The sequence below is a fragment of the Drosophila yakuba genome, chromosome 3L (assembly GCF_016746365.2).
Source record: "Drosophila yakuba strain Tai18E2 chromosome 3L, Prin_Dyak_Tai18E2_2.1, whole genome shotgun sequence".
NCBI classification, from domain to species: domain Eukaryota; kingdom Metazoa; phylum Arthropoda; class Insecta; order Diptera; family Drosophilidae; genus Drosophila; species Drosophila yakuba.
Window position 1 is genome coordinate 9,361,094 of NC_052529.2, and position 24,036 is coordinate 9,385,129.

Consider the following 24,036-nt stretch of genomic DNA (forward strand, 5'->3'; position numbering starts at 1 on the left):
GGTGCAATGAAAATCTGCTGTGGTCGTCGCATTTTATATTAACTAGGTTTTTAATTTTCTCATTTTCAGTTTGTTGTTTGTTTGTTGTTGTTGTTGGTTGGTTGGTTGGTTGTGTGTGGTTTTGCATTATAACTGTATTACATGGGGATCTTAGGTGGTAATAGATGATATATATTTTAATATTAATAGATAATGTGTAATATAAATATAAGTTTAAACTTGTACACAAAAAGTAAAATGTCGAACGTCTCTCAGATCAGTTTAGAAGAGTCCTCCTCCCACGCTTCGCTTCATGAAACTTCATCTCTGCCTCATCGACTGTTCGTACAAATAAGCTAGAAGATTCGAGAGAAGAAACGAAACGTAGCACGCTATCTGCGTGGGCGGGGACCTATTCAAAATGTATATACATACTGCAACACACATACTCGTAGTTTTCGTATAAATAGTTTAGTTTTTAACTAATTTACATAGTCATCATGCTGACGATGCGCTCTGGCGGCTTCTTCATAATATGCTTTAAATATAGTTAATTATATATGTATGTATGTGGTATATTTTAGTAGTAGCTACAACTTCAACTTATGTGCACACTCCAAAACGTATGTAACTAAAATCCGTAACTAGTATCTCTAGTGAATCTATGCCGTTAGCGTTATGTGTATCGCGTATCCTGTAGCTGGTGTGTGGGTGTTTAGACCGCATCAAGTGCGGGCTACCCTTGTTTTGTCAGGGGTAACAGGTCAGGTGGTCAACGCGACGGCTTTCCACTCTGCTTTCTTGTTCCCGTCCGCTCCAGTTTCTGTTTATTCTCTTGTTCTTTATACAATCCGACTTACAGAAGTAAAAGGGCGGGACCTTGGGGGCGCCAAGGTCACGTTGGGCTTAAAAACGAAACTAATGTTAAAGCGCTGTCAATGCTGCAAACGTTGCGAGATTAGGTTTTTGGTTGATTCAACATGCTCTTTAATCTGCGAAGACAAAAAAAAATTATAAATGGGAGAACGTTTTTCAAAATATTAAGAGAGATAATACGTTATTGCTTGTAAACTATTATTTCTAACTGATTGTGGATACAAATATTTATGATATCTAGACAAAATATTACTAAGGAACTCCGGATATTTTCAAGCCATAACATAGAATTCTCCCAATCAATCTAAACAATTTATCTGGAAAATCACGTACCTATGACATGACTCTCCATATTTGTGATGCGTGGCTTCGATGCGGGCTGTGGTATGATGGTGATCTCATCGTTTATCTTAAGTGGCTTCAGCAGAGAGTCATTGGCCGCTCCCAACGAACTGCGCGACATCCCTGCCCCAGATCCCGAACCGCTGGACTGCGCACTGTTCTTCTTGCTGTCCATCGCCTTTCTGGCCACGGTACTGTGAGCGGTGTAAACGTGCGTCTCAAATTGTTTGTACATGCCGAAGGTCGCCGTGCAAACGGTGCACTTGTAGGACAGGTGAGCGGGCTTCAGGGTCATATGATGATCGCGCGACACGTGATTCAGCAGTTTCCATTGGTACATCTAAAGGAATAGCAAGAATAGCGAGATGTTATACATTGTTCTCTGTGTCCACCTATACGAAAAACTCACCCTTCCACAGACTGGACAGCGACCAGCATCCTTGCCCTTGTTGGCAGCCTCCTGCATAGAACTTGTGACCAAGCCATGTGAGCCCAACAAGTGTCTTTCCAATCCCTGATCCGTAAAGAACCGGAACTGGCACTTTTGGCAATTCAAAGGCGGCCTATTGTAGATCATTTTCGGGTGAATCTGTTTTAAACAAAGCATTTATTAGTAAAGGGGAAAATTGGGGAAAATGGAAACTCAGCTCTACCTTCACTTTGTGCATCCACTGCATGTGGTTGCGCAGCTGCTCCAGATCCTTTATGTAGCCGTCGCATATCTCGCAGATAACAAATTGTGCCTTGTTATTACCGCTGGGACTCTGACCGGGCTTCATTCCTGTAGCCGCTTGTGGCGCCTTGCTGGACGAGGCTCCCGCTCCGGCACCCACCGAGCTCTGTCGAGGTAATGGCGTTATCGAGATGCTGGGCTGTCCGGCCATCGGCTTCTTGGACGCCTGTATAAATAGATAGATATTCAATTAAAACCGGTTTTTAATGGGAAACTACAGAGAGTCTATTTTGGTACACCTACACATATTAAGATTTTAATTCAAGATGCTTAAATAGAAAAGACTGTGCTGGCCTGTATTAATTTTACAAATATACCCTTTTAAAGGCCAGTTTCAGCTTAAATTAAGTGTTTTAAACTCCAATTTTTAGAGCGTAAAAACGTAGCTTACCTGGACAAGCTGTCCGGCAGCCAGCTGATAGCTGTTGGGCAACGAGAGTCCTGCATTCATCGCGTTGCCTCCGCGCACAGGCGCCGGATTTCGCACCATGTTCTGTTTGGGTGGCTGTGGGGCTCGCTGACGCATCTTGGCCGCATTCTGGGCAGCTAACGCGGCCTGAAGGTTATTCCTCGCCTGCGCCGCCGCTTGCTGCTGCTGGATGTTAGCCAAAGCGGCCTTTTGTGCGGCTGCCTGTGCAGCCATAGCCTGGAAGAGATTAAGTCGATTATAAACTGATTACCGAAGACTTAGATGTAGATATTCGTACCTGATAGGCGGTGGCAGTGCCCACAAGACCATGACGTGGCTTGATGCGCGGTATCTTGGCCGGTGCTTCCCAGTCGTTTGGCGGCGCCAGGTTTAGCTCCGGCCGGAACTTCTTGGCGCATACAGGCTGATGACGGGCCAGCTTTGCCTTTCCATTATCCTCAAAGCCGCAGTTGGGACACTGGTGGTAGGGCAGTGGCTTTATTAATCGCGCCTTTATGTTGTGCACCGCCTCCATGTGGTAGACAATCTCCGTGGCGTTCCGTATCTCAAACGTGCAGAAGTTACACTTGTACAGCACTCCGTTCATATGCGGCGTCTCGTAATGATTGGCCATCGCCATGGCAGACTCCGACTTGAAGTTGCAGAACTCGCATCGCTTCATTCTGAACTTGAAGGGCGCGTTTTTCGTTTTTGATGCCTGCAGGTTGCCAGACAGCGCATTGATGGCCATCTCAAACTCCTTGGAATTTTGTACCTGCGCCTTACGCATCTTGCGCTTCTGCAGACGCAACAGATCCGACTGAACGTACTCCTGCACCAGACCTACTCCAATGTCCATAAAGAACTTGCCCAACGGACTCTCAAAGTAGTTCTCCTGTCCTGGCTTGTTGCCTCCCGGATTGTTTACCGACACTCCGCCCGCTGTTGCCAAGGCGGCGGCAGGCTTGATGGCCACCTTTAAGGCGCTCAGGTCGTCGTTTGCCTCCTTGATCAGCACCTTAGTTCGCACTCCCGACTCCGAGTCGTCGTCGTCGTCCTCGTCATCATCATCGTCAGACTGCTCCGACCAGGACTCGTCGTCACCACGTTTTTTCTTTTTCTTCTTGCCGCTCTCATCGGCCGCGTCCGCTGGCTTGTCCTCTTTGTTTTGCTCGGTCATCATGTCGAACTCGTCGCCCTTGTCTGCCTCGGCCAAATCCTCAGGAGACAGCGCATACTTGGTTTCGATTGCCTTGACGACCTCGCAGATGTTTTCCCGTGGTGGTTTTTCATAGATGTAGGGTACAATGAAGGAGGGCGCTTCCAAGACGAACATATCGTCGGTGAGTCCGGGCAGAAGGTTGGCGTTGTTGGTCATGCTGGGCAGCCCAGTTAGCGATAACGTTGGCGGATTTAGCTGCACTGGACTGGCGCTCATGCCGCCCGTCATGGGAACTAGCTTGGGCGGCACAACACCCAAATTGGTGGCCGCTCCAGTCACAGCATTCGTTATGGTCACCGGGTAGACAGAATCTCGGGGACCCGACACAGAGCTCGGACTGCCATCGAGAGGCATCAAAGAGCGGGCATCCTTGATGGTAAGCTGGCCCATTCCCGAGGGCGTCGAACTACGCTGTCTCTTGTGGCTGGGCTGTTGAAGCTGCGGGTCATCCAGGTCGCTCTTGCGCTTGCCGCTGGGCGAAATACTTGGCGGTGTGTCATCCTCAATCACGACGCAGTCGTCGTCGTCATCGTCCTCATCATCCTGCACGGGCGGCGGAGGGGTGGCCTTGACAACTGGCGGGAGTTTCTTTATTGGCGGCGGTGGAGCTGGCGCCTCCGTATCGGAATCAGAGGCTATCAGAACAGCATCGTCGGAGGATTCGCCACCACTGGAAGAAGCTGGTTTGGCTGCCTGTTCTGTGGGCTTGGCCGGCTCCTTGTGCTCCGTTATATCCTCCATTTCCTCGTCACTGTCCTCGTCCAGGTTGACCACACCACCATCGGAGGGAGCTATTGCCGCCCTGGCCTCTGCTATGCTGGCTTGGCCGTTTTCCTTCTGCTTGGGACTAGCCCCAAACCCGTTCTCCTGCTTTGCTGGTGGCTCTTCCTCGACGACCCCGTCGCTGGCCACACTCTCCTCGCCATCTAGATGCGGTTTCTTTCCGCTATCTAGTTCATTCTCCTGAACTGTGACTGCTCCCAGTGGATCTTCAGCCTCGCAGCTGTTTTCCGCTGTGCTACCGATCTTCTCGGCCTCGTCTTCGTCCTCTGGCTCGTGATCCCCATCTCCGTTTGTGGTAGCCTCCTCCTCCTCTTCCTCATCCAGTTTGGGCTCCTTCGAGCTGCTGCTGGTAATCTGTGAGTCTTCGTCGTCGTTCCCCACTTCGTTTTCCTCCACGTCTTCGGTCCCATCCACCTCCATTATCTCGTCCGGCACTGGAGCTTGTGGAGATGCCTGGGCCACATCCTCTTTAACGATGTCCTTGTCGCCCGCAGAAAGCAGCTCGAGCTTCTCATTGGAAGGGACATCCTCCAGGTGCTCCACCTCCTCCTGCTGCTCCTCGACCACTTGCTCCTTCTCGTCCACTGTTGTGACCTGCTGCTCATCGTCATCTGCTGATGGTTTACTCTGTTTTGGGGAACTTGATGCGCTGGCAAGCTTTGTCGTGGGCTCGGCCACGCCCTCCGGCAAAACGACATCGACTTCAGTCATTTGAGGTCCGTTCTCTGCTCCGTGGAATGTGCCCAAGTCGGTTTTTCTTCCAGCTGTTTGTGTTTCTGCAAGAGACACAGTGAAATTGATGAATTATCATAAAACTCATTTGGGAATTCAAATTTTTACTTAATTTTACTTAATGACTGCTTCTTCTTTAGACCAACCGGAAAAATTGGCACGTAAAAGAAAACTAAAGTATCAAAAAGCAACGAATGAGCAGCACAAAACGCAGCGGGCGAAGAGTAAAAATAAAAAGAGCTAATACTGCAGAAAGAGGTGGGCGAAGGGGCGAGACGGGGCGAAAAATTAACAATCACCGAAAAATATTTAAAAATCTAGGTGAATTTAAAAGGTGAACTCAAGAAAAGGCGGACCAAAAACGGGGCAACAGCGGCAGGGGAAGGGAAGCGGGGGGAGTTCAAAGAATGGTTTGATACAAAATGGCTGCCATATTGGATTAAAACTAAAATACAATTTAATATGTAATGTAAGTATGTAAATGGCATTACACTGCGAGAAAAAGCACAAATGCAGGATGGGGGGAGTTATGGTTTGCCGATACATGTAATTTATATACTTTGGCATTAACACACTTGCCTATAAATATATATAAAACATATATTTATATATGTTTATGTGAAATGTTTGTATGTACAAACGAACAGTTACCGAGCAGAGCCAACAAAACGATTGACATACATACAGACACAAACGCACACACACCGCCTGCACACACATATATACAATCTATATATAAGGCACATATATATTTGTATGCTTGTAAACAGGGGGAGGGACGCAGGGCGGGGGGCGGCACGGATGACGACGTTTGGCTTTAGCTTTATTTTTTGTAGTTGTTTTTGTTGCTCGGCTGGCGGCGTGGTGGAGTATACTACCGCTGTTGCTGTTGTTGTACTTTTTGGTACAGGAGCGTGTTTTTGCGCTAGTGTTTGTCCCTGTGTGCGTGTGTGTGCGGCGCTTGCTTGCGTATGTGTGTGTGTTTTTTCTGCTGCTATGTTGGATCTCACCTTACTTTTAAATATTCTAGGTTTCTTTCAAACTGAAAACATTTTTCAGCCGCATTTAGCAATGTTTTTCTCTTTGCCGCACTTACATTCACATTTTCCCGTCACAATCGGCAGGTTGTTGTTTTGTTTCGCCTCCCTTTTGGTCCCTTGATCACAATAAACAAAAAACCGAACTGCCAGCAAATGAAAGACCGTTTTCTTTGCAAAATAACCAGGGAAAATCCGAAAATTTTGCGTGGGGTTTTTTTTTAATTGGAGAAAAAAAAACTGAGTGGAAAGAACGCCGAAGCGGAGACACAAGAGACGAGCGAACGAACAAGCAGGCAAGGCAAACTGGAAATGTGTGAGGCGGAAAAAGCAAAAACAGAGTTGCAACGAACAGCCGGGCGCGCGCAGGGTTGCACCTCCTATCGGTTATCGATTGTAGGGCATCGATAGCTGATTAATTGCTGGTGCCAATTGCTGATTTCGCAATTATTTTTGAATTTAATTCGTATTTTGGCTTATTTCTCTTCTCAATTAACGGCAATAGCTTTTACATTGCCGGCTAGGGAGAGAGCTCTCTCTCTCAATCGAACGCCTCTCAATTATAGCGAATAAGCGTATGAAGCGCATGGCCCGCACACATGGGCCTTTGTGCCTGTATGTGTGTGTGCATGAATGGAATGGCGTGGAATGGGAGGGAAAACAAATTTGACAATTGTACGCGCGCCACGAACGAAATGAACAAAACAAAACTGAAACGGCATTGCTTGTCGCCGGTTTTACTTTGATGGATTTATGCGAATCGGCATGTGCAGAAATTCAAACAGAGCGCGCGAAAATATCTAGATGGTTTTAAATGTGCCAGGTAAATATGGCAAATTGCAACTCCCCCGCCGCCGCGCCCCTTTCACCAACACACTCATATTAGCACACACACTAGCGTCTTAAACTGTATACTCATCACGATACTTTTGCTGATGCTTCTTCTTTCTCCTCCAACTTATTTCAGATTACGCTGTCCCTCTCTTTCGCACCCACGGCCCCGGGGTATATACAATCGTACATATCTATCTATATGTATACATACAACTAAATATGTATGTCCGTAAGTAAGTCGCCCTATGCATGTGTGCGTGTGTGTGTGTCTGTGCGATTTGGTCTATATGCAAGTACAAAATTTGAAAGTAACCCGCTTCTGGCGCATTTTCCATCCCCGTCCCCTGACCGCCGCCCGCCCCCTCCCCCGTGATCATCAACTTGGCAGAGGTCGAAGGGCATCCGGAGCAAGGAGCAAGCCACCTAACCAATCGCCATCATCATTAAAGACCCCAAACCCCAACTATCGCCGCACTTTATGTTATACATACACGTGACCCTTTTCGATATCGAGTAAATTAGCCAATTCATATTTTTCAGTGCAAAGTAACAGAGTTAAGCAGAAATTACTGAGGCAGTTGGGTCCTATTATCTCAAAAGTTCATTCTATAGGATCAAAAGTTTAGATACAAGATACATTTTTAAGATTGATCGCCGTCCTCGAATGTATTTAAATGGATTATTATTAGTTATTAATTACTTTTCGTGTAATCAGATGATTTCGTGAATTAAAAGAAATTACGTATCAGCTTCAAAACTTCAGTTGTTCGAGGACTTGCTCTAGAGAATTTGGACTTCGATCAAGATTAAAGATCCATCTGTATTGCTATTGATCAACAACTTTTCTTGACCAAAAAATTTAAATTTTTTATCTATTTGTTTGGTCATTACTTGCAAATTGTAAGCAAAAATAATTGTCTATGTAAATGTATGTAAATTGTGTATGTAAATTTTTCAGTTTCAATTTAAAGATCAGTCCTTCTATTATCTTTTCTTACAGTTTAAGTATATGTAAACAAATTCAAATTGATTATATAAACCATGTTTAAATTCACATATCTATGATAAAATGTATACTACAAAAAATAAAGATAAAGATCATTTAAAAAAATATCACTACATATATTAGGATGTGAGTCACTGATATTTTTCCAAGTTGTATGATTCACGTAAAGTACATGCTTGAAAAATAATGAAAATAATAAGTAAGTTAATTTTAAACGACTTTAAACTTTAAACGAGCATCACTTTTTTGAAAACATAAATTGACAAACAATTTGTATACAAATCGTATTAAATATTCTAGGTATTAAAGATAAATTTTAAATATTGAATAGTTTCTTTCTGACCGACGTGTCAAAACCATGATGATCTAATCTCAATGATTCATTTCTAAATAACATTAAATCAGAAATACATGCAGTGCAAAATCTCAAATTTGTACTATATCCAACTTAAACTTGAGTAATGTTGTGTAGAACTTGGTTCTTTAATTAAAAATCCACAATCTGTAGTGACAGCGTCATTCTGGGGTTCTGATACAAGCATAAATAAATATGCAAAACCGAATATTAAAGCCACAAAACTCACATAGCAACAAAGAAAATCGAAGCTTACTTAACAACCGTTTACAGTTTTTGACCTGAATTCCTCACCTTAATCATTCGCTGCAGGTTAACTTGTTTGGTACAAGTTATAGACAGATAACTAAGATGTGATCTTCAATCCTGGGACGTCTCGTCCTCCTCGTCCTCGTTGAAGGACAGTTTACTACTGGCGGCCTTGGGCTTTTTGGTCTTGGAGGTCTTGGTGCTGGACTTTTCGGACTTCCTGTTGGCTTCGGATTCGGGCTTATTTTTCTCGATGTTGGGCTGCTTGACACGCTGCTTGAAGACTATTGGCTGAGTCAGATCCGCTCGCTTTTCGGCTAATTCTGGAGAAGATTGGAAATGGGAAGTTAAACTACTATTATGGGTAGAATTTAAACGGAGTATTGGAGTTATGCAATCAAGCAATCTAAGAATAAACGGCATTAGTCCCAAACTGCTCAACTTTGGGGAAAGTTATTATCAAAATCGAACACGTAAATTTCTATGTTGTTTGGTTTAAAAGATGGCATAAACTAATAGGAATAAGGTACTTTAAAAATAATCTGATTTTTAAAACTGCATGAGCTTAATTGGAAATCGTAAGGTGAATAGAATGCCGGTGCTGCATTTCATTATTGGATTGGAAAATGTATCTGGGTTTTAAAAACTGCAGCATGGCAAAGGGGGGGGGGGAAATCAGAACAGGCCACCCACCGGCCCCCCATCACCCCGCTTTGCTCCTCCCTTTTCCAAGCAGCACCCACAAGATGTTTTTCTCGGCCCTGGGAGCCCGCCGCTTCTCCCCCCTCTGCTCCACCTACTGATTCGCAACCCGCCCCCGCTGTTCCGCCTGCCCTTTCCTCGCCCTCCCCCTCCGCCACCTTCACCACGTCGTCAAGCCACTTTGGCCCGCTCTTTTTCTCTTTGCTCGCTTGCTTCGTTCATCATTGTCTCTCCGCTTTGACCGCCTCCTTCATCCGTTCGTTCTTGCACACGTTGTTTTCACCCGATTTTCTGCGCTCTTCCAAGGGAGCCCAAGGGGAGAGGGGGCAAGCGGAAGGGGCGGACAAAGCGAGCGGCAGCTGCTGTTGTTAACTTCTTTGCCGGCTGCTTTATCGCCCCGCCCGCTTTGCCAACGATTTTCATCACATGCTCTGCTTTGGCGGAGCCCCAATGAAAATGTCAGTGTGTATGCTTCGTCGGCTAGCCAGTGCGGGTGTGTGTGTCTGTGTGAGGGGTGCTCCGCTGGGCAAAAAAGGGAATCTTCAGGACGGAATGCCCAAGATTGCCATGGCAACATGGGGCTTTACAAAGATTGAAAAACCAACGGTGCTCTTCAGAAAAAAAAACACCTACTTGCAACAAACGGCTGTTTTCGCAATACCGTTATATTTTTATTGGCAAAAATGCACAAGCACACGCGCGCACACATGCATAAGCACCGCTATATACGCACGTACATATATATGATTTAGATATATGTAACGCCGGGCAGAAGAAGACAACCGCTCGATTCTGACTGAAAAGTTAAACTGAAAGACAAACTACAACATCCTACCTACGCACACACGTGCAACTGCCGCCGCCACCGTTGGCTATGTGCATATGTGTGTGTGTGTGCGAGCGTGTAAATATGTATGTACTAGAGCGCTATGTATGTATGTTTGTATGTACATATGTACCGACCTTTGGAGGCCAACAGTTTCTCCGTTTTGGCCTCTTCAGCGGATAGATCTCCCGGCTTAAGGACGACCACCTGCGGCTGTTCGTCCTCCCGCGAATCCTCCTCAGAATCGTAATCCTCCTGATCCTGCGGATCCAATCGCTGGCGCTATCCAATGGTTATATGTACATATATCCGCATTAGAATGCTGCAGAGACCTTCCCCCAAAAACTCACCTTGGTCTCTACGGTGGGTCCCTCCTTGTAGCCAATTTCAGCCTTTAACTTTGCCAGAAAACTCGGTTCTTGCGGCTTGACGTACGTTATGTTGCGCTTGGACATATCAGATATGACGGCTATATCATTGCACTTCTCGGCCGATTTAGCAGCGGTTTTTGCACTTTTTATTTACCACAAATGTCGATAAGAAAAACATATGCTTATCGAGCAGTGTGGGGAAACGCGCGTTGAAAATACTGCAACGATTACACCTGCTGCACTCTTAAAAAACGTAATACATTTTTAAATCCAATAGAAATAGTTATAATGTTTAAGTTTAAGCTTGCTTTTTTAATACTTTTAGTGCCATATATTTGGGTCCTTGTTATTTATCGATAGCACCGAACAGCTGTACTACCGTGTGCAAAGTGCTGCCCATAAGAATTGTTGAAGGGCAGCACTGTTAAGTAAAAACGGTTACTTTTTGAAAATGTTTGAAACTAGTCAAGAGTTCATATTTCTTAAATATTACTGCACGTGTTGAATATTTTTCTTATTTGTTTTGATACTATTCTTGAAACACAATTTTTCCCCTTACCCCACCAGAATATCAATTGCCCCGAGACGTGCAATCAATTTGGGAAGAGATATGCATCCTCATCTCTTGCCAATCAAAAAATGGGCGCATAAAACTGTCGCATAACTTGCAAATTTTCCGCTTCACCTGGAATTCTGTGCTCCGAAACAGAAATTTGATCGCTTCTGACAGCAAAACAATACACAGCGGCATTCATCAACGTCAGTGGCTTCCATTTGCGATGTCGTATGCACAGCTTCCTCCCCCCGATTGAAGCCCCTCCCCCCCCCCCCCCCCCCCCCACCTCTTCCAGGGAACATAATAAATCATCTGCAAATTGATTTCAAAACTTCGACAGCTAACCAAAAAAGTGCTGCCGAAAAATAAAAGGCAAATGAAAACTGCAGCGAAACGGAGAAATTTTATGAGCTGCAGCATATGTTGGCAAAAATACAAATAGGCTACACTGAGCAAAATAGCCCTTCATATATTTACGTAGCTTAGGTAAGTTATTAATTTAGAAAATATAGGTATACAACTTTAAGAGCTTCTATATTAGCTTCTATATTTAATTTTATTTATTAACCTAAATATTCTAATTCAAAAGTGTAATATTGCTAGAGTGACAAAATAAGGCCATAACCTATTAATAATAAAACCAAAAAGCTATATTTCAAATCTTTTGTTTCTCTGTGGAGAAGGGGGATTCCCCCTTGAGAAACTCCGATTCTGCATTCTGGCACGCGGCTGCAGCTTTTCCCCGAAGGGTTTTCGCCGGTCCCCGAACTAATATCAAATTGATAGCTTTTAAATTTGATTTCGCGTCTTATCACCGACCGCTTAAGCGAGCAGTTTCGGATCTGCAGCCCCCAATCACCACGCAATCCCCACCGCCCCCACACTACCCCCCGCACTCCATGATGGTTGGAAAAACAAATGGAGTGTGCCGGGAGAAGGGAGGAGGGCGTAACCCCCTCATGCATTAAAAATGAGGATGGCAGGGCATTTGATGCTGTGCAAGTGCAACGTGGCGTATGCTTGTTGTGTTTTGTTTTGCTCGCTTTGCGTCCGCATTGAAAATACATTGAAAATGCCGGTGCAACACAAGTGTTTCGGCCTTGATACGATGCCCTGCGATATACATATATATATATGCGTTATAAGCTAAAAGCTATGTATGCTGGATATAGAGTCATCCATCCATCCATCTGAGCGGCCCATTCAGAATCCATAGGCTTCAGTCACATGCTGGCCAACTAATATCGAGCACCCTTGAGAAGCCAGAGCCTCAGCATCAGCCTCAGGAAAATGTTATCACAGTCTGCATCCGGCACGGAGTCCTCCGCCTCTGCCGAAGTGCAACTCGGCGACTCGGTTCAAATTCCGCTTTTCAGTCTCTGCTCCTCGGCGCTCAGATGCTAGTCGGCATTTGGCGCGTGCAGTTCAGTTCACTGTTCACTGTTCCCTGTTCACTCGGTCGAAAATTCGCCGGACTCGCTAGATAGCGAAATATCGTTCTAAAATTAAACAATTCGCGGAGGCACTGAGAGAAAACAGTCGGTCGAATCGTTAGGAATTCGGTAATTTTGATTAGCAAAACAGGGAGAAGTTTTAGCCTATAGTAAAAACTTGTGGAACTAAAATAGAAAAAGAATATTTGTAAATTTTAAAATGCCCAACTGAAATAAAAGAAAATATTTATAAATTATAAAGTGACTAACTGAAATAGAAGAAAGTATTACTTAATATTTAAATGGCAAACTGAAATAGAAGCAAAAATTTCGAAATATTTAAATGCCTCACTGAAATGGTAGAATTTATTTTTAAATATTTAAACGCCAACTGAAATAGAAGAAAGTATTTCTTAATAATTAAATGCCTGACTCAAATAAAATAATCAAACTGAAATAGAAGAAACTATTTTTACAAATGTTGTTATTTTTATGTTAGTTTTAAATGCTTAAATAAAATAGAGGAAAAAAGTCTTAATATTGATATGCTTTAAAAGATAGCATTAATAAAGTTTTAAAATCGAAGATCAAATTGAATGAACTCTATTCCATTGAGGATATATTAAGATATAAACAAATTTGACCTTTAAAAGTTATTTAGGAGATAATACACAAATGCAGGCGTCTATCTAGGGTTTTCCAAATGTATTTTTATTCATTTTGTTGAATACTTTTCATATACTATTTGCTGGGATATGAGAGCTTATCAATTACCCTTCAAATTCGTACGTTTCCATAAGAGCAGATATGACTGCTTAGGATACCAAATGATATCTCTTGGATTTCTCTTTGTGCAGCTGCCTGAGCTTTTGGGCGATATGTAAGCCGCACACTGCCACTGTGTTTTAGGGACCACACTTGGTGATAAGCGCCGTCCAACGGCTCAGTGATAAGCGAGTGGTTTGAACTTCCGCCCCTCGCAGGCGATATTGTCGTGTGTGGAGTTGAGTTTCTTGAACAGTTCTTGGATAAACATCCAGTTGGTGAGAAGTGCGCGAAACTAGACTGCCCTCGAAATGCGAGTTCCGCTGCTGCTGCTGCAGCTGCTCGGCTTGCTGCTCCTCTCCGGCGGAGTCCAGTCCATCTACTGCCCGGCCGGATGCACCTGCTTAGAGCGCACTGTGCGCTGCATCCGCGCCAAGCTGACCGCTGTGCCCAAACTGCCCCAGGATACCCAAACGCTGTAAGTACTCTATGCCATATACTTAAAACTCAACAAGCAACATGCATCGATTCAATACTTAAATAATTAAAGATAATCAATCAATTTAAAGAACTTTTATGGTGCTCCTGGAATTCCAGTTTCACAGGCTTAAGTTCGAAATGGACTTTTAATAGTTATTCTTGTCCAAGTTCGGCTTCCAGTTGCCTTTCGTCGAGTGTACATAAATCAACGCGGGAGTTGGCTTGCAAATCCATAAATTAGTTTTTAATGTTTTCTGTGCACGCTGCGAAAAGTTGACGGCGTTAATTTGACGCCCCCCTTTTCTGCTCCTCCTCCTTCCATGGAGTCCTACTACTCCTCCTCCTCCTCCTTCCATGGAGTCCTCCTACTCCTCCTCCTCCTCCTCCCAAGGGAGCCAGCTCCAGCTGAATCCATGAATCTTCCGCCAAGCGGCGCTATGTTGACTCAATTAAACGGATGTCTAACCGGCAAAAGCTGACTGCGATTTGTATATTTATCACGCTGCCTGTCGCGTATTTGCATGCATGTGCAATATTTCTGACGTTGCATTTATTTTCGAAAATGTCAGCAGTTTTCGCATGAATTTCGGGCACCACAACCATTCCGCATCCAACGCATACAACTTGGCAAATGTTTGCGGAGCATATGCATATTTATGTAGGCCGTGGCGTGTCCCAAGCCGTAGGAACAACCTCCCAAACTCGCATCCTGGCAGAGTGCAGCAGCTGCTGCAGCCGATGGCAAGTTATCAGCAGACAGAAAAACAGAAAACAGTCTCCACTGGGGGACAACAAGATATCCGGACAGACGGAGGAGCACGGTTTTCGTGGTATTTACGGAGAATTCAATTTCCAGCGGGGTTGACGGCGCTTGAGCCGCGTTTGATGGCCGGGATTCGCTGATTCGCAGCGGGGAAAAGCTGCAAAGGATTTTCACACACACACACCCGTCAGGTGGAAAGCCAGGACCATCGTGGTCCTGGGAATAGGTGAAGCCACTCACTTCACGTGTCAACGAATTTGAAAGCCTTGAACAAATCGATTATATGGTGCTTCAAAAACTATAAAGTGCTCTCTCAACTGGGGCACATTATTCGCTGATTCGCCGTTTCCGAAGCACTTTTAAGTTGAATCTGATACATTTTAAATCTGAAAAAAATCATTGGATAATTGAATGTTCCTGAGTTGGAAAAAACGGTTTTAAATAGCTTCATTAAATTATACAAGCCGAAGGAAAATGCTCCAGCCAAGCGGCGGATTTCAAAACTCCTGACAGGTGGATAAATTCCACCTGTCCGTTGAATGGGTGAAACCAATTACTGCAGCTGTCATCGAATTTTGGGTCCCCAAATACATGGATTTATTATTTCATTTTCGCCATTGAACGAGTGAGTTATGGGAAAGTACAGTTTGGTTCATTTGGCATTTTAAAGACTGCTTCCAAATTTAAATGAATATTTTAGCGACATCAAAAGCTGGTATTAGATTATGAATTTAAGGTCGCCCGACAGGTGACAAAAGCATGAATGGTTGGCAAAAAACAAAATTCCAAAACTGAAAAATAATATGGAACTAAAAACTTCTCTGACCGCGGCAGAGTTAATAATTGAGTTAACCAACATATCAGACCAAAGCAAAACGGCAAAACTACAAAACTATACAACTATGTGCAACCAACAATGCCTTTTGTATTTAAATATTCTATTGTGCAATCCGCAACGCCATCGAATCCACATCCATTTGCAATCTCAACAGGAGGATCACATTCTTTGCCATTTGTTTGGCTTGCCGCACAACAATTTCTCAAATGGGTGAAAGCTGTGGAAAACTGGTAGTGGGAGCCAACAGCATTTGGCAGTACTTAAATTAATCTTCATTTTAAATAAGGTGATGGCTGCATAATTTATCATGCCTCGAGAGCAACAGCATCCGCACACAACAATAGAACAAAAAAAAACTGAAAAATATTAAAAAACACAGAAAAACACTGAGAAAGACTGAACAAGACTGCAAAAAAAGTGAGCAACTTTTGCGTTGTCATTGCGATTCGCTTTTCATTTATTACGCAGCCGACCCGTTGCACACTTTTAATTAATTTGTTTCATTTATTACTGCATGTGTCTAAAAGTTGCTCTTGTTTTCCCCCATACAAGCGCATGTTTGTGCATTTCGCTCTTGTCTGAGGCTGTCGACTCAGATTCCAGCTTTCTTTCCATAATTCTCGAAATGTTTCTCGGCAGTCTGTGAAAAATATGAGCACACATTTTCCCAACCAGAGAGACACTATTATTTTATAGCTCACACATGCCGACATTTCGGTTTTCGGTCTTCATGAAAATATTCTTGATTTAATTTCCTTAATGGCGAAAATTTTGTTTACAATTTCTGTCGGAAGGTCGCTGCAGATAAATGTCGAGCAAACATAAAAGAAACTACGTCGAAAAACTACGTAAATACAGACAAATTTTAGTAGAGGTAAAAGCAAAGTCAATTTCTAGTTAAATTGGACACAGAATTAAAGTCAAAAAGGCAGAAAAGATGTGTAGAATTACTGACTATATATGCTTATAATCAAATAGGTGCACAAGCATTTTTAGGGAAATATTAAAATAATGAATAGTAAGTTCGATAGCATAACGATCTTCAAGATCACCTCCTAGAGGTTTCCATTCAAGCATTTCCTGGCAAACTTACAAAAGCCTTTTCAGTGAGCTCTCTCCTATTTTGCACACTTCAGCTGCCATTCCTCTTCAATTTAATGCTGCTTACAGCTCCAGTCTTCTCAAGGCCTAAGCCACATTTCACTTCTTTCAAACTGTCCATCCATCAGGCATAAAGTCGCTGCCTGCGCAGCCATTGAAACTTCTCGCCGGGATGGGGCCATAAAAAACGGATGCAGCAGCTCCACATCCACATCCACGAAACATGCCTCTCACATCCTTGACTTGCCTCGAACAAAGGCCCAAGCATTTTTTGGCCCGACCCGTGTGTATTTAAACTGGCAACTAAATGGAAGTCGAAACTGTGTAACATACGGCATCATTCATTTTGCCACACCCCCACCTCTTACGCCTCCAAACGCCCACTCACAAGGCAGCTGCCAAAGGAGGGGGTGGGGCTCTCTTTCCTTCAGAGCTAAATAAATGCACTTGATTTCATTTCATGATGATGCATTTTTAGCTGACCTCCCATAAGCACACATCTCGACTTGCTCCGCCGTGGAGGCAGTTGCTTTGTCATTATTCCCCGGATCGTGGAGCTCGTCCAGTGGATTTACCCCATCCATTCCGGACTCGTGAGCCAGTACTTACTTTTAAGGACCGAGAGAAATTGCTTTTCGATAGAAGAAAAAGTGGTGAGGTTGAAATTTATGTTGCCTAGGTCAAGCTTATTGGATTTAAAACAATTAGGCAATTTAAAGTGTAGAATAGCTTTTATTTATAACAGAAATTGAGAGTCTTAAAAGAAAGGGATTTACTTGAAATTAGTTACGAAATATATAAATATAAATATATAAAATATGTATAATAAATACATATCTAAGCAATTTCATATTTCTTTGCTGTCTATGCCCCCTTTTCGCTCACTGTATCCTCAGTTGAAAAGACGAGCACATAAAACGCACATGCAGCCAAGACATATGAACTAAATCTGCTCGCCGGCAGCCACTCGGCCACACATGCTATCATCTAATAACTCGGGCATTATGCACATATGAAATATATCTCATAATGCCGCACCGACTTGCCACGCCCCCCGCATGGCCACTGCCACCCGCTGCCGCCCACTTTGCGGCGGTGTGTCAAAACAAAAGTCGCCGCACGTTGCATGCATGGCATATTAAAAAGTTTGATTAGCGTCCAGTTCGCTGCCTCTGCTTCTGCCACGCCCACTTGCCACCCGCCCACTGGCCGACAATATGCCACACCGTCCGGCAAATACACACAAACACACACACACAGAAATATGAGCATGAACATGAATATGAATACGTATACATATATGGACAATATTTGGTTCGGTTTTTTTTGCGAATCAACTATTTGCGAAAACTATTTTGCTAGCAAAAATGTTCCAACTCCCCTGCTTGCTCCCGCTGCTGTTTCACTTCGACCCCCAAATCATCCATCCTCTTTAGGCTACCCCTATATATATATATGTATATGTATGTATAGAGGGACAAGCCCCCGGAAAAAGCCCGATTTTGCCGTCATACTTTCCTGAATTTCTCATCTCGTCGGGTGCATTTATGCGTGAGAAATGCCTTGTATTTTGTAGCTAGTCGTCGTGGCCATATCCTTGTTCCTGCTGCTGTTCCATATCCAGTTGCTTCTGCCATGTTGTTATTAAATATGCATAAATTTCCTTTTTGCACAGGACTTTTGCATTTACATTTGCTGTTTATTTGTCGGTGGGAATATTGAAATTGTTACCAATGGATAGCAGATTCCAGCCCAGAGAACTGGTTTCCGGTGGGCATGGATTCGCATGGATTCCAAACTCCAGACTCACCTGTGCATGAATATCTACCTAGTAGGATGGGAGGTGGGAGTTGGGAGTTGGAGGGGTATATACCTAGATCTATCTATCTGGGAATATATGCAGGATATGCAGCCTGGATGCGGATAATTATAATTATAGTAGTCGGCAAGTTGTCGGTTCAAGTTTCTGGCCGATTTGTGAGTATTTCGATTCGCCTGTGTCGAGTTATGGTGGGTTTATGAAGCTCGTACTATTGCAAATAACTTGCTAATGAGATTTATAATTGATAAGCAGAGAACTTTCAACGTTTTCTCAGAATCTCTGTGTATTTGCAAACTAGTTCTATACATTTTATGCAGTTAAGTATATGTTTCATTTAGACCACATTTAGATAAATCAAATTTATTAAATGCTGCTTATTTCCTCTGGCTAAATAATTATTAATAATAGGAAATATGTTTTTGTGGACAGTTTTATTCAGTGACTTGTAACTATTAAAAATTATTTATGACATTTTTGGCTTTATGCTGCTTTTAATTAAAATGTGCCGTAAACAAACAATATTCTTAGTAATAACAACAAATTAGATGTGTGTACAAAAGAATTCAGATTGCAATGCTAAAAAATGGAATAATGTAAAAGTGATTATAACGAACAAAAATAATAATTTACATAATTTCTAGGTGAATGAAACAAAAAGGATTAATTAAAATTTATGTCAGTTTTCTTATGTTCCATTTAAAATGGTTATATTTATTTTAAAATTAGTTATGTGTTTTTACAATGCGTTATTTAATTTAATTGCTTACCTTCATTGCATTTAATTTCCTTAAATGGCGCTTGCAATTGAAAAACTCATTATCCTAATATCGCAGTGCCATCAATCACAGCTGTCTGCGTTTGTCTAGTGATAAATCCTCTTACTGCATTCCGCATCCAATTACCAATCAATCAAAGAGCATCCAATCGTCGCTGTCTCATCCGTCTTCCTTTTATGTAGACTGCCACGCCCCCAAAAAAGGCTCCGCCCCCGTTTGTGAAATATAATATTATTGTTGGTACGCTTTTTGCCCTTGCAGTTCAGTCTGGTTTGACTTTTCAATTGTTGCCATATTTTCGCAGACCGAAAAAATTGACTACATGGAAATACAATTAAATTGTATGTATGGTATATGTATGGAATTCCTACCATTCCGCCACCCAATCAGTAATATGATTTGTAATTATGCAAATGAAGCGGTAGACCGTAGACCAGCGAACGCACTTGAATGGCTGAATGCAGTTCTCATTGATTAAAGCTGAACGTTTGGGAAATGTTCACTTTTTACATTGGCGCACCTCAAAGGGAAATCCCCGAAGGCAAAGTTTTTGCCAATCAAAGCGTATGCATTTTTAATTCACTGTCACAAGCAGAAGTGGAAATGGAGCTGCAATATCGACTGGCATCTCGGGGTGGGGCATTCCCGATTCGAGATTTTATATTCCAGTTTCCAGGCTCAAGACTCGAGGGTCGAGACTGGGTACACGAGATTACAGATTCCGCCAAGGAATCTGTCTGCCAGTCAGCCGAGCTTCGCTTCACTTTGACATAGAAAAATCTTCTATTGATTTCCCAAAACTCCCCCTCAATTTGCATTTAAAGTTGGACGCTTTCATTTCTCCCATTTCTTGCTGCTCTCACTCGCGCCCCTCTTTAATGCTACAAAGTGCCACTTGGTTCATTTGCCAGCAGTTCTCCTGCTCCTTTGGATCATGCCACTGCCCCCGCCCCTGCCACTGCCACGCCCACCAGCTTTGTCATTTCGCATGCTCGTTAGTGCGGAGCAAAGAATGCAAAGTAGCAAGATAGCAAGAGCTGTGTGGAAAATACAGCAGCAGCAGCAACATCATCGCTGCACAAACACATGCCACAATTTATAAGCAAAGTTATTCTGCCACCGAGAAACGGTTGGTGGCAAGTCGGCCAGGGGGGCGGGGCTGTGGCAACTAGCAACATGTCAAAGTGGAGCAATCGGCATGTGCAACGGACACAGAACAGGACACTGAACACGGAAAACAGGCGTGCACTGCGGGAAAAAACAGGCAAAAGTTGCCGATATTAAGATGTTCTGGCTGCCACAAAAGGTTTTCTATCAATCAATACAGATGTTGCAAAATGACTCAACCTTGAAACTGAATACCACCTAGAGAGCAAGTACATAGAGAAAAGAAATATACTTCATCACATCTAGTTTTCAATAAGTGTGCGTTTTCAGCAAGGCGAGCTCCTTTTAATGTAATGATTTAGCAAATGGAATTCCACTGAAATTCGCCTCATAAACCCTCTGTCCATAAAGAAGTGATAGAGTTGAGAATAGATTGCAGTGCAGTCCTGGCAACTGGCGGTCAAGCATAAGAAACGGCAGCATCAGCAGCAGAAGAAGAATTGCAGCAGCAGAAGAGGAGCTGCAGCCCATAAGTATGCTATGGCTATGGCAACGGAGCGAAGCCCAAAAGCGAAGGAATAAGTGCGCAAATAAAAGCGTTGCAGGGCGACTGCTGGATGCGGAAACCTCCTCCTCGTCAGCGCCGCCTGGCCAGGTGAGATGCCACCGCCATGTGGCACGAACTACAGTCAACAGCAGGCGATGGCCGAGTCAACAAAAAAACAACAAGACAGCAAGACCAATGTGGCTTAGTTAAATGGGAAATACTCTTACACTGAATCAAATACAGATGACATGTGCTTACTCTTAAAGTCAGTATGGCCTACAAAATCATAGATATTCAAATGAAATATATCATCTATAAAATAACAATTAGGCAAAGACTTCATCGGCTTATTTGTGACACCATATCAGTTGGTCAGGACCTCCTTAAAGGGTATTTCCGGACGCCAAAGGAAAAGAAACTCACTGCTCAACCAGGCGGCAAACCAAGTGAGTGAGTGGGTTTGGGGTCCAAGGAGTCCGAGTCCGAGTCCCAGCCAAGTGGCACGCCACGTAGCCAGCAGATAGCAAATACAAGATTGCTGCTCCGGGTACGGAACTTGCCCCAGACAGATGCATAATAATGTTAATGTAAGCGCCTGCGACTTTGGGCTGTGGGGTCGAGTATGGGGCAACCACGGCGTATGCGTAATATGCCAGCAAATTTGAAGCTATTCTCGGTCGTGTAAGTTGAAGGCCACATCGTAAAATGAGCATTAGATATTTGTAAGCTAGGTAGTTAAAATTAGCTTTTACCTTCTTTCAAAACTAAACAGCTATTTTATATCCACCTTTGCTTTATTCCCTTTGGCTACAAACACTTGAACACTTTCATACATTTAGGAAATAGTTCGTAATTTAATTTCCTCGGCATATTTATCAATTTCCATCCACCTAGGCCAAATACATTTATCCCTCGGAAAGCCGAAATAGAACACTGCATCAGAAGGGCTTTGGGTAATATTCGCCTTTTATACGCATATTAAACCGTTTCCACTTGAATGGCGAACTGATTTCATTGCATTTTTATAACGCATATATGTTGCATGGCTGCATGATTGTATGGGTGGTGTGTGTGGGCTGAGTGTGTGCCTCCTCAAATAAAAACGAAGAGCTGCTCATGCACCCAGCTCCATGCTCGACATATAAATCTGCTGTATAATTGAATTTCACACGTTGCAAGGAAAAAAAATAATACCAAAATGGTGCAGAAAAAATACGAAAAAAAAAAAAAGAAAGTGCATAACCAGCGGCAGCGAAAGTTTAAATAAAATTTATTTCAACAAAAATACACACACTCGTTGGGCAAATGTGTGTGTTCAGAGATGGCAGTTGCCTGAAAATGTGAGCATTATATATTGAAGGGCGCACGAGTGGGGCGATGGGAGATGGTGCTGCTCCTCCAGGTGGCCACTTTTAACCATGAAGGTGTTTGCCTGGCCAAACTGGAAGCAGCTTAAGCATGCCACAACGAGCAGCCGGGATGATGAGGGTGGTCTCCTTGCGTTGGTCTCCTTGCGTTCGCAGGACGACGAGGAGCACGAGGACTCCCATAGACAGGCGGCAATTGCATGTGTGTAGAGTGCACTTGTGAGACATTTACACCTGTAGAAACGTCGATGGGAGGGGCGGCTTTACGAAGAGCATTCTGAGCTGGGATATGAGGCACGGCTGAAGGAGCTTTTGAGGCACAACACATTAGCAGTCAGCACAACAGAACAGAGGAGTGACGCTGCAAATGCAACATAAGAGCAGTCGTCACGAACCAAAAATTAAACTTTGTAAGACATAACTATTTCGTTTTTATATTTTACCTTTATTATTAGAGATGCTTACAGCATTTTTATGCTCATGTTCACATGAGTGACAAAGAAAGGAAGCAGCTCATAGCCAACAGAAATAAATTGAGTTACAAAGGTGTCTGAAAGTATGCAACCTTTTTAATTATTTTCTTCTTTAAACAGCTCGTTTTGATTAGAAGCTCTGATAAAATACACCAATCTGGGTGATAGGTTTTGGGTTTTCCTGGAAAAACTTGAGAGAGCGGGTCAGTCAAAAAACGGCGAAGTGAGACAGCAATTTTAAGTAAGAGGAAATTTGTAGCCCGGGCATTTCTTTGGCCTTCTAACATTTCGTTTTTTCTATGCTCCTAGGACTTTTGCACCCTTTTCCTCTCCGCTCTTTGATTTTCCAACGCTGTCAGGAGTTTTTCTTTCGCTGGCAGCCCAAAAGTATGCAATGCAAGTTTAGATGCCTCTTGTTCTTGCAGCGTCCTTTTTTGCTCAAGACCGTGAGTGCCAGTGTGTGTGTGTGTGTGAGTGTATGAGTGTGAGTGTGTGTGTGTGTGGGACGGAAGTGAATTTTCTGCACGTGGCTTAACTTCTGCTGCCTGCTCTGGCGTGTCATGCAGTCAGCAATCTTTATCCAACCCAAACGCAAGCAGCTCGAGTGGGCGCCTTTCATTCTTTTCTTGCGGATTCCGCTCAAGGATTGCATTTAACGCAGGAACAGGAAGGAAGGAAATGCCATGTCGACGCTAAAACTGGGTTAGCTTACATAACGACAACATTAACGACAACGCCTTCCTTCCGGTGGGCGGCGTTCGGGTGGGCGGCGCATGGGTGGTATGGCGTTGGCTTCACGCTTCGTCGCTTATTGGACATAATTACTGAATATAACCATTCTGTGGTGGCTCCACAAAACGGGGCACTCAGAAAAATGCCCGCCAGGAATTTTAAGAATTTCTCTCATATTTTTGTGAACAATTCTATATTACATAACATTCTACTGGTAAATTCTTTCTTTAATCAAAATTCGAATAACTTCTTCACTGCCAAACTATTTCATTTAAACTGCAAGGTGTTTAGAAGTATGCAGTGAATTTAAGCTGTCAAAAAATGTGCTTGCATACCCTTAGAGCACCTTCGATATATTCTTGAGATGCATCCTTGATTTCGCCGAGTGCATATCCTTTCGCCAAAGCCACTTGTGCGTAACGGCAGCGCCAGATAAGTGCAACAAAAGCCACGGCGGCGGATGCAGCCAAGCCAGGCCACATATCAATTCCATGTGAGCGGACTAACTGCTCCTGGTGGTGCAGTCCTAGTTCCGGAATGTCCTGCTTGCTGCTGGTCAGTTGGAGGAGGGGGATTTTGGTTCCCTTATCGCTTACACTTGGCAAAAGGAGAGTCACCCTCACCCGCACACAGTTCACTATTCGCACTGATTTTTTGCTCGCCTGCCAAATCCTTAAAGTAGCACAGCTTTGGCCCAAGGATTTGTCGTAGCAAAGTTTCGTTCTTTGTCAGTTGGGGAAAACAATGTTAATTGCTTTGCAGTTTACTTTGCGCAATCCGGTTGACTGGCTCAACTGTTGGACTTTCTTGGTACAGGTGA

General features: G+C 43.5%; 3 protein-coding genes and 1 long non-coding RNA gene across 5 annotated transcripts in view; 2 read left to right on the forward strand and 2 right to left on the reverse strand.

Annotated features, from left to right (window-relative positions):
- Window positions 1-15: 15 nt before the first annotated feature.
- Window positions 16-6,339, reverse strand: LOC6533488. The gene is made up of 7 exons (XM_002094163.4): window positions 6,173-6,339; window positions 2,638-5,120; window positions 2,322-2,576; window positions 1,851-2,096; window positions 1,607-1,786; window positions 1,189-1,537; window positions 16-971 (listed from the first exon to the last, which is right to left on the reverse strand). The coding sequence occupies exons 2-7, from the start codon at window positions 5,053-5,055 to the stop codon at window positions 967-969; spliced, it is 3,453 nt and encodes a 1,150-aa protein (XP_002094199.1). The 5' UTR covers window positions 5,056-5,120; window positions 6,173-6,339; the 3' UTR covers window positions 16-966.
- A 167-nt stretch (window positions 6,340-6,506) lies between these two features.
- LOC120321401 lies at window positions 6,507-8,178 on the forward strand. The gene is made up of 2 exons (XR_005561003.2): window positions 6,507-6,936; window positions 7,081-8,178. It is a non-coding gene; the product is annotated as an uncharacterized LOC120321401 (long non-coding RNA).
- A 424-nt stretch (window positions 8,179-8,602) lies between these two features.
- LOC6533489 (uncharacterized protein KIAA1143 homolog) lies at window positions 8,603-10,633 on the reverse strand. Of its 2 annotated transcripts, XM_002094164.3 has the most exons (3): window positions 10,436-10,633; window positions 10,223-10,367; window positions 8,603-8,880 (listed from the first exon to the last, which is right to left on the reverse strand). In XM_002094164.3, the coding sequence occupies exons 1-3, from the start codon at window positions 10,538-10,540 to the stop codon at window positions 8,669-8,671; spliced, it is 462 nt and encodes a 153-aa protein (XP_002094200.1). In that variant the 5' UTR covers window positions 10,541-10,633; the 3' UTR covers window positions 8,603-8,668. The 2 variants fall into 2 exon arrangements, with proteins under 2 accessions (XP_002094200.1, XP_015050058.1); XM_015194572.2 differs by lacking the exons at window positions 10,223-10,367; window positions 10,436-10,633 and adding an exon at window positions 9,893-10,040.
- A 1,774-nt stretch (window positions 10,634-12,407) lies between these two features.
- The window catches only part of LOC6533490 (peroxidasin), a 30,907-nt gene continuing 19,278 nt past the window's right edge, over window positions 12,408-24,036 (forward strand). Inside the window, exons 1-2 of the mRNA XM_015194573.2 lie at window positions 12,408-12,574; window positions 13,303-13,688. Coding sequence (XP_015050059.1) covers window positions 13,522-13,688 — 167 coding nt within the window. The 5' untranslated portion in view covers window positions 12,408-12,574; window positions 13,303-13,521. The remainder of the gene's footprint in view (window positions 12,575-13,302; window positions 13,689-24,036) is intronic.

Excerpts from the sequence above, each read along its gene's own strand:
- LOC6533489 (XM_002094164.3), bottom strand. The coding sequence starts at position 10,540 with ATGTCCAAGCGCAACATAACGTACGTCAAGCCGCAAGAACCGAGTTTT. Across the intron at positions 10,368-10,435 it reads GACCCACCGTAGAGACCAAG|CGCCAGCGATTGGATCCGCA; the intron begins GTGAGTTTTTGG and ends ACCATTGGATAG. Across the intron at positions 8,881-10,222 it reads GAAACTGTTGGCCTCCAAAG|AATTAGCCGAAAAGCGAGCG; the intron begins GTCGGTACATAT and ends AATCTTCTCCAG.
- LOC6533488 (XM_002094163.4), bottom strand. The coding sequence starts at position 5,055 with ATGACTGAAGTCGATGTCGTTTTGCCGGAGGGCGTGGCCGAGCCCACG. Across the intron at positions 2,577-2,637 it reads GCACTGCCACCGCCTATCAG|GCTATGGCTGCACAGGCAGC; the intron begins GTACGAATATCT and ends AATCTCTTCCAG. Across the intron at positions 2,097-2,321 it reads CTGCCGGACAGCTTGTCCAG|GCGTCCAAGAAGCCGATGGC; the intron begins GTAAGCTACGTT and ends CTATTTATACAG.